Genomic DNA, 10,313 nt, shown 5'->3' on the forward strand with positions numbered 1-10,313 from the left:
TGTTTTTTTTTTGTCACTTACCTTCGGTGCGGGAGAGCAGCGGCGAGTCAGCGAGGGGATCCCGACACGCGCGGCACCTCTGGCGGTCGCCGGCCAGCTAAATTAGGACCCCACCTGGAGCTCCTCCCACCGGACCAGCGCTGACTCGCCGCTGCTCTCCCATGCCACAGGTAAGTGGAAAAAAAAAAACTTAGTGCAAGCAGGCCCAGCTGGGTGTCAAACTTTTGTTACATTGGCTTTTAATAGTCCTGTATTTTATTAAAGTATTCGATGCTGAGGCAAAGAAGTATGGGAGGGAGTACTAGAGACACATTACACAAAGGCGCAGTTGTCGTTTAAAACCTTAAATCACAAAAATAAGCAAAAGCAAGTGTGTAATTCTCCTAGCATCTGCCTTCACACAGTTATATATCACTGGTAAATTACAGGTGTGCTATATATAAGGGCCCATTGGGATAGGTGCACTTAAAGCAAAATGACAAATCCTGCATTTAGAGGTTTGCTTTGCCTTCTGACCTGCAGCAGAATTATGAAGATACAGCTACAGGCCATGTTATGTTCATTCCAATTTGTGTGTGAAAAGCACTCGTAGTGCAATAAACAGCTTGCAGAGTCAAAGATCATTTACTCCAATTTGTCTAGTTATAATTGTGTAAAAACTGTGTCACCCAAAGATTTTTGGAAATAAAATCATTTAATCGTTAAAAAGATAATTTAAATAAAAATAATAAAAAGTTCAAAATGAAAATCCAACACATTTCAGAACTTGTGCAAGAGTTCCATAACGGCGATGGTCGTACTCTGACCAAATATGAAGGCTCCACATAAAACAGAAATGATCCCCCAGGCGATTAGACACCATCTGCAAAGACATAAGGAGAGGCTGATGCAAGCCTAGATTACAGACTATGGGTGATTGCCAGCTGCCACTGTAGCCATATTTCACCATATAGTAGATGATTATACTTTTACCAAAGTATAGGCTCACTTATCTCAGTCAAAGGTGTCCTACCAATAAAGAAAAGATTCAACAGATGGACATCACTTGATATTTTTTTTAATTATTAAATTAACACAAAAAAAACTGCAACCACTAAAATTGGTAAGGGGTGCTAAGGATGCCTTTATGGGATAACTAGAGATGGGTTGGAAACCCAAATGCCTCCCATGGGGCCTCCCAAGCGTGCCTGCTTGCATTAGACAGGGTACTTTGGAAAGGGTATCTTTATTTGACGGATAGCCATGACAATAAATGCCATAAAGGGGCAGGGACACTGTAAGAAGTGCTAGCAACACATTCCGATGAAAGCTGCTAATGTACTTTAAGCATTCACTGGGTAGAATATTTGCCAGCAGCTCAGTCATGACATTATAAATGCAATGAATTTCCCAGTGACTGTATGGTGAATGCCCCTAAATCTAGGCTGGCAAGTGTTTCTAGAGATATGACACATCCCTCTAAACATCTACAACAAATACACATACATATATTACACACACACACACACACACACACACACACTTGCATATGTTGGACAGGATGACTCACTTTTTCCTTGGATCCATTGCTTCACATTCCATTGCACATATCAGACACAGCCCTACAAAAGGATGAATAAAATGATATTTACTAGAGTACATACATCTTCATATTCACACACAGCCAATCTGTTGCACTGTCGGGGATACCAGGAAAAGATGGACAGCATAACCAAGAGCTACTGTACATAAATTTGATCCCATGGAGCTGTCAGTGTAGGAAAGTTATATTGTGTTTACCGAGACAAAATCTTACTCAAACCCTTCCCCACCCTACCTAAAATGTTTAAGTTTATAATTCAAGTTGAAAAAAAACTGTTCCGAGAGAAGCATTGGCGCCACCATTGTTGACCTTTCCTTCATGAGGGTAACACACACTTGGTGCATGCTTTTTACAGTTTTGGGACTCAAAGTATAGAGCCCAGACATATCCAAGCAACAAGCTGCTCCAGAAGGATATCAACAGTGGCAGCTCACCTCTTTCTCTCAGTACAGCTGTCCTTTATTGATACAAATCCTAGGAGTGTGTGAGGATCATGGCAGTCAAGGACTAGACATGTATACAACTGACAGCAGAAGAACAAGGATTTGTATTGTACCCAGTGAGCTCCAAATCAATTGAAAGCTGTTAGATATTGTTTAGCAACCTTTAACAAAAAAAGTATCAAATACAGTAGCTGACCTGGGAAGATGAAGATGAAGAAAGCACTTATTCCTCCAATGATGGAAATTATCTCACTGATGTCAGGAACAAACAAGGCAATGATGAGAGTTACCAGAATCCATAATACTGTCAGTGTAACCCGTACAAAGCGCTCATAAGAAGCAGCCACATATACAGTCATCTGTTTGTGGTCCATCCAGACCTCTTGCAGGACAGACCTGTGGAACAGAGAAACATTATGCAATAGTTACCAACAGGCACAGGGATGGCAATCACTTCCAGGCCCATAGGCCCTGGGGTAGATCTGCATGCATGAAAATAACTTATAATAATTGGACCTCTTAGCAAACTTTTCATAGACCCCTTTCCAGATGACCTCTCTTCACGATACCTGGCAGTGTCGACTGTAGCAATATGGTAATTGATCTTAACGTATGTCTAAATCAAGGACAGGTAGCAGAAGAGCTATGGATATAGGTTGGCAGGGAAGATAGGAGAAACATTTCAGATCTCAGAAACCAAGTGTACATTCTAAGCCCTACCATCACAAAAGGTAAGCCAAGTATAGAGGAAAGCCAGTGGATGTGGTGTACCTAGATTTTGCAAAAGCATTTGACACAGTACCACATAAATGCTTAACACACAAGCTTAAATCTATGGGCATAGATGAAATGGTGTGTACATGGATAGAGAACTGGCTACAGTAGCGTGTCCAGAGAGTAATGATCAATGGTTCTTTTTCACAATGGGCTACAGAAATGAGTGGCATGCCCCAGTGTTCTGTCCAAGGCCCAATACTATTTAACCTATTAATGATATTGGGGAAGGTGTTAATAGCCATGTTTCTGTGTTTGCAGACTATACTAAAATTGGGAGGGTAAATAGACATGGGCTTAGATATTATAACATTACAGGAGGACCTGAATAAAATAGGGGAGTGGGCAACTATATGGCAGATGAGGTTTAATGTTGAAAAATGTAAAGTAATGCATTTTGGGGTTAAAAATAGGCAAGTGGGCTATACATTAAATGGGAACTCCACTAGGGAAGTCAGAAATGGAAAAAGATTTGGGGGTCATAGTTGACCACAGATTGAATAACAGCTTGCAATGCCAGGCTGCGGCAAACAAAGCTAACAGAGTACTGTCATGCATTAAAAAGAGAATGTACTGTAGAGGCAAAGCAATAATTTTGCCACTCATCTTGAGTATGCGGTTCAATTTTGGTCACCAATCCACAGAAAGAATGTCCTTGAGGTAGTGAGAGTGCAGAGAAGGGTAAGAAAACTAATTAATGAGCTGGAGGATCAAAGCTATGAGACAAGGTTGCTAAATTTTAATTTGTTCACACTGGAAGTGAGAAGATTAAGAGGGGACATGATTTTGATATACAAAATGTTTGGTGGTGATGGCAACATCAGCAATAAACTTTTTACTGTAAACTCCCTAACAATGACTAGAGGCCACCACTAAAATTGGTGGAGAAAAGATTTATCCACAAAGGGCGTAGGGGATTCTTTTCTGTCAGTGTGGTTAAATTTTGGAACTCTGCCACAAGCAGTGGTATCAGCAAAGAATATTGATTCATTCAAAAATGAATTAGATACTGTCCTAAGAGACCATAACATACAGGGGTACAGGTACTCTTAAAAACTAAGACCACACAGGGATTCGTTTATACACACACACACACACACAAATGCATGCACAACACACACAAAGGTTGAGCTTGATGGACCTGTGTCTATTCAACCTTAAATACTATGTAAGTAAATCATACATTTTATGTTTTCGAAGTGCATCCCAGAGAACATCAGTTCACAGTATTCACATTTTTCCTGTAGGTTCTCATTAGGCACTTACCTTCCCAGTAACAGTATGATTGGATAGATGGTGATGATTGAGATAGCAAACAGTAGCCTGGCTATTATTACAACCACATCATTCCCAGGGTAAGACATCAGAATATCAGCTGCTACACCTTCTCCAAACGTCAGGTACCCATAAATACCTGGAAGGGGGAAAAATGTGTCAATCAGTGTTGGGAACAGGCTAAACTCTGGAACCCACAACAACTTCATAAAGGGCAACATTCAAATGCTGCTGTTGTGATCCTTTGTGGTATGGGACAGGCAAAGAAAGCCACCATCTTAGTCCATTCAAAATGTTTTTTTGATGTGGAATTCCAGCCAAGCATTAGATTTATTTTGTCAGTGTTGCGTGCAGTAGAGAAGAAGTGTTAGGACTTCTGCTGTTAATTGCCATCTGGATTTCCTTTAGGGATATTTCTCCATCCTTACTGTTCCAAAGTGTTATTAAAAGAAGAGGGGATGCTACACCATGGTAAACCTGGCCCTGTCCCAACTTTTTAAAAACATCACTTTCAAAACTACCTGATTTTTTTCTTAAAGTTGTACATTTTCTCAGTTACATTATTCATATATTTAATATTGTTAATAAAATCTGGGTTTATTAGATGTGCAAATCATTCCATTCTGTTTTTATTTAGATTTTATACAGCGTCCCAACTTTTTTGGAATCGGGATTGAATACAATTAGACTACAAAAATTTTAAATTAGAATGGGCTCTCTGAATTAACATACTGCCTTTTGGAATAAGCCTGTACATGTGATCAGAGCCGTATTAACTCTCTCTGCTGCCCCAAGGCCAGGTTCCTCAATTCGCTCCCCTACACGCCAACCCCCCATGGAGAATGGCAGACCTGCAGGCTGCATACAAGTGATCTCGGCAAAATCACTGAGATCACTTGTGCAAAACAAGTGGCGGCTTTCCCGCTGTACATTTAGCTCTGCTTGCCCAAAGCAGGGCTGTATGTAGAAAACAACTACCCACCCGGAACTGCATGTCCCGGGCATTGGGAGATAGGGATTCCACAACCCTGCTGCCCCTTTACTCCCTGCTGCCCCTCTACTCCCTGCTGCCCCAAGGCCGGGCCTTGGTTGGACTTGTGGGAAATCCGGCCCTGCATGCGATATGGTTTAAAAGGAAGCTGCATTTTTCTACCTGTCAGAGAATAAATTAAAAGGCAGATCAGCATAGACACCACAGACACGGCAACCCAATTAGACAGGCACTTGTTCCTCATGCTGCTGTAAATCGTGATACAAGCTTCATGGCACTGAAAGACAAAAACAGACATTTATGTCATACCAATTGGTATGTCCCTCTTTCAAGGCATAAAAGCTGAAAGATGGGATTGCTGTTGGCTTTACACAGCAGTTACGCCGCTAATAGGCAGTCACTCCATATAAACCTTACTTACTGAAAGCTTCTTTTTTTTTACTGACTAAATTTTGCTGAATACGGATTTGCTGAGATCCAAACATGGAAATATAAATATATTGCTAACCATGCATAGCACTAGAAAGAACAAACGGAACAGCAATTATAAAACCTAATCATAATGTTTCTTTGAACGGCATAAAATGAAGGAGTCTTAAAGTAAATCGAAACACAATCACTTAAATCTTATATAATACCTAAGATGGTAATGCAAGTCCTTTTTGTTCATTTTAAATCTGCAGTTTTTATAAAAATAATACGAGTTGGCCATTTGGATCCTTGATAAGGCATTTACTCTTACGGAGTGGCAATGCTCCGTCTCCCAATTAACCTCCTGCGCTATCATCCTGCCACATATTTTCCCAATGAAGTGTATAAGCAGCTGTGCGGTCACCCAATGTGCAGCGTGTTCTGCAGTTGTAACCATCATCAAGCCATGAACACACAGCTGCCGCTGGAGTGAGTGCATGTAGACGGGAAGTGGCTGCAGGAAATAGGCTAAAATCAGCCGTACATCGGCTGCCTTCGGTCAGCCTGACATGCACTGCACGGCTTTGGCCGACCTTTCTCCACGTTTTGGCTGTCACTTCGGCTCAGTCGAAGTGACAGCCTTCTGCTCGGCTGAACCGCTCGGCTTCCTTCGGGTGCTGTATGGGCTATTGTGAATAGCCCTTATAACAGCCCTTAATTTTGACTGAACCGAAGGGCAGAGGCAGCCGAAGAGAGCTGAAGGATCAGCGGAAGCTACGGCAGTATCCTTCAGCTCCATAGTGAAAAACCCCCTAAGTTAATATAGCATTGTTATAGCGTTACCTACTCTTTAGGGATATGCCTACTGGGAAATCCAGTTGTGCTCTTATTGAATACTGTTATCAAACGTGAGGACCAGGACCAGAAGTTAGAAGCCATATTCAGCACAGTATTATGTCAGGACACAAATTGTACATAACAAAGCCCAGCTGTTAGTTCTTGCCATTTACCTGAAAGCCAAAGCAGATTGTGGGAATCACGCTGAACATTGAAGCCAAAGAGGAAACACTACAAATTAAATGGTAAATACATATATTAAAGACATTTCATTCAAAGCACAGAATCCAACATCCCTTACTAAGGATAGGTATTGTATGACCGGATGTTTTTTTTACCTGACCAATATCGTACTGGATACATAGTAATATAACATAGAAGATATAACAAAGTATACAGTAGGTGAGAGTGACTAAAGACAAGAGTCCATCCTATGGATGGACTCAACCTATATGTTATATATCTCTATAGATATATAGAAATACATATATATAGATCTATAGCTATCATCGCGTTTATCAATATCTTCAGAAAAAAATCACTTCTACTGTCGTGGTAAACAACCTGCTTCCCTATTTATAATGGTCTGGCCCTCTAGCAACTTCAGCGCAAAATTATAGCTAATTAGCCTACAAATGTCAGGTGGTCATAATAAACTGGCCACTCAGTGCATATAGTTCTAACATTTCCCATATCCCCGTTTTCCTACTCTCACAGTAAAAAAAACCCTTTACTGACCCCCAAAGCTGGCCATACACCTATAGCTTTACTGTAGATTGTCTATGGTCAAATGGAAAAAGTGCAACAGATTTCTCCATCTATGCTAAAAATACCTGAGCAATCTGATTGTATGCAGGCATTGTTCAGGTATTTTGAGAGCCAGCTAGCAAGGTACTGAAACGTGGCCCAGTGGGAGATTCCTCCATCCACACAGTTTAGCGTAGATGGAGGAATCTGTTGCACTTTTTCCACCTGACCACAGAAAATCTGCAGATCTATATGGTGTATGGCCAGCTTTAGATCGATTCCCCTCTCTTCTAACCTCTTATTATGTCCGCGTGTTCTCGATGCAGTTCTTGGTCTAAACAACTTGTTTCGAATATTGTGGTCCCCGTTAATGGTTTTGAAGACTGCAATAAGGTCCCCTTGTAATCACCTCTTTTCTAAGGAGAATAAGTTTAATTTTTTTTAAGGTGGTCTTCATAGCTCAAGCCTTCTGTCCCTTTAATTAATCTTGTAGCCCTTCTCTGAACTCTCTCCATTTCTAGGACGTTTTTCCAGACAGTTGGCGACCAAAATTGTACCGCATACTCAAGATGAGGCCGAACCAGTAATTTATAAAGTGGAAGTATTACTCTCTTATCCCTTGCTACAATCCCTATTTTAATGCAGGACAGCATCCTGTTTGTTTTGCTGGTCACTGCTTGGCATTGTTTACTATTGCCAAATCTGTGATCTATGAGCATCCCCAGGTCTTTTCCATGTCTGATTTCCCTAATGTAGCACCCCTCAAGTTGTATCCCCTTTTCGGAATTTACTCCCCTACACAGTTTAGCATCATCCGCAAAAAATGAAATCAAACTATTTATTCCCCCCTCTATGTCGTTAATGATTAAGATAAACAGGATCAGTCCCAGGACTGAACCCTGGGGCACCCCACTCCCCACTTTTTCCCAATTGGAAAATGACCCATTTATTACTACCATGTGGGTCAATTCTTGCAGCCAATTATGATACAGATATTATGATACATACAAATCTTATGTTGGAGTTACTTGTACCTATAAATGGGCCAGTTATTTGCAGAATAGGAATAATGTAATCCTAGCTGACATGTTGGCATCATTAATATCATAAGTACATATGCAGTATTAATATGTAATGTTAGAAAAACTGCTGTTTCTAAGAACCAATCAAGTTTCAAAGTTAAGTTCAGAAAGACCAGTGAAAGACAGTTTTTAAAATGGTTGCTCGAGGATTCTGCACTTGGAACTCAATCTGCACTTCAGCAAAAAAAGGTCCAAGCCATCATTCAAACATCTAATCCAAGCGTGGTACAAGACAGCTCTACCTTTGCTGCCCAAAACAAATATGTCCGTAACACACTTCCTGTCCTAAGTGATAACTCTTACTGCACTGTATCTATGGAGGAGCAGTGTCGTCACCCTATGACAGGAAGTATGTTAGGACTGTAGAACACCACCTCATCTCCATAACATAGGAAGAGATTTACTGAGGTCCACAGAGAGAAATGACGATGTAGAGCAGAACTCCTGGAGAAAATAATTCTTAACCCTTGCAGTGGGCTACCCCTGCACTGCAAGGGTTATGTACTTAGACCGGTCCCTGCCATATATACTAACTCAACCAAACCTTGGATCTGACCAGCTGTAACAGCGCTCCCTCCAGCCTGTCTCATCCTCCGCTACACCGATCGTATGTCCCTTGACGTCCTCATTTGATGACTCAGGAATCCTTAAACAGCTGCAGCAGAGGGAGAGCAGGTGGCTCTCAGGATCAGGTAAGTATGACTTTTTAACCTAGACATGAACAAGCACGTAACCCTTGCAGTGCGGGGGTAGACCCACTGCAAGGGTTAAGAATGTATTTTCCCCAGAGTTCTGCTTTAATGATCTAACCCTTACAGACAATATTTTCTACAGTGCAGCAATAGCCTCTTTGTTCACCTTGTATATAACAATGAACATATCTCAGCATTAAAACATACCAATATAAATGTCAGTGTTTGGAACATTCTTCATTTTAATAATAATATTGTACATGATCCTATAACATTGAAGGCACTTGTAACATTAACACAATCATATCAATATGGTTTTCGGGTGTCCCCCAAAAATGTAAAAAGGGAATTATGGTGTGCGTGTGTGTGTCGTAATGCTATTAAATTCCTTCTAGGTAGCAAATTTAATGACATAACCCAAATCGGGTAAAAGGACTTTGATCTCATGGCTTGAATGACATATGGGAAAAGATAATCTGGTGTATTTTGTGATTTAGATAATACAGTATGAAATGATCTTCCATGGTAACATTACTGCTGTTTTGTGTAAAGTTTTCTTTTAACAGTCTAGCTTACCCTTGAATGTATATTAGCATTTGTGATATTTGTTGTCAGAATTATGAAATACTCCCAGCCCCTAGCACAGTATGTGGGATCTACCCACAAAACAATCCCTAAAAATCTCAATGAAGCTCTCACATAAAAAGAATTGACATAAGTAGGTGTTTGAAGTGCCAACACAAAAAAGTGCAGGTGCTTGGATCCGAGACAAACTCCTCATCTGTAGCACCAGCTGTCAAATCTCAATGTAGTGGTAACAAGTAACTATTTTGTGGGAAGACCAGAGCAAACATGATTGCAACCCCGTACAGCATATCTATACAGCCAAAAGTTTGTGAACACCCAACCAGGGCAATTGTGATGAGGCCAAAGCTGGACATCCCCCCAAATATTAAGTTCAAATAATTCCAGTGGTAGTTATTGTTACTGCTACAGCATAGAACAACATTTTAGACAATTGTATGCTTTCAGTCCTATGGTAACAGTTTGGGGAAGGCCCTTTTCTGCCTCTGCATACAAATCCAGCTCCATAAAACATGGTTTGAGGAGTTTGGTGTAAAGGAACTTGAGTGGTCAACTTGACCTCCCCAATGCTCTTTTGGCTGAATGGGCACCAATTTCCACTGACAAATTTCAAAATCTTGTGGAAACCCTTCTCAGAGGGGTGAAGACTGTTCTAGCTAAAATGGAAGGAAGAAGAGGCAACTCCATATTTATGGGCATGGCTAAAAAGGAAGGAAGGGCAACTCTATATTTACGGCCATGGTTTTGGAATGGGATGCTCTACAAACCCATGTAAGTGTGATGGTCAGGTGTTGACAATCATCTGGTCTTAAGGGCTTGTTCACACAAAGTCCAGATTCTGTCCATCACCTGCCCCCCACTTCCTGACCCAGACCCCCGTATCCATCTTACCTT

At 40.9% G+C, this 10,313-nt stretch overlaps 1 protein-coding gene across 1 annotated transcript in view; it reads right to left on the reverse strand.

Moving 5' to 3' along the window:
- Positions 1-759: 759 nt before the first annotated feature.
- Positions 760-10,313, reverse strand: part of SLC38A8 (solute carrier family 38 member 8) — a 33,515-nt gene continuing 23,961 nt past the window's right edge. Inside the window, exons 5-10 of the mRNA XM_018568058.1 lie at positions 6,487-6,544; positions 5,228-5,342; positions 4,066-4,213; positions 2,222-2,421; positions 1,550-1,601; positions 760-862 (exon numbers count right to left, since the gene is read on the reverse strand). Of these exons, the coding sequence (XP_018423560.1) occupies positions 760-862; positions 1,550-1,601; positions 2,222-2,421; positions 4,066-4,213; positions 5,228-5,342; positions 6,487-6,544 (676 nt within the window). The remainder of the gene's footprint in view (positions 863-1,549; positions 1,602-2,221; positions 2,422-4,065; positions 4,214-5,227; positions 5,343-6,486; positions 6,545-10,313) is intronic.

This window comes from Nanorana parkeri, unplaced genomic scaffold, assembly GCF_000935625.1.
Source record: "Nanorana parkeri isolate BGI_ZX_2015 unplaced genomic scaffold, ASM93562v1 scaffold1132, whole genome shotgun sequence".
Classification (NCBI taxonomy): Eukaryota; Metazoa; Chordata; class Amphibia; order Anura; family Dicroglossidae; genus Nanorana; species Nanorana parkeri.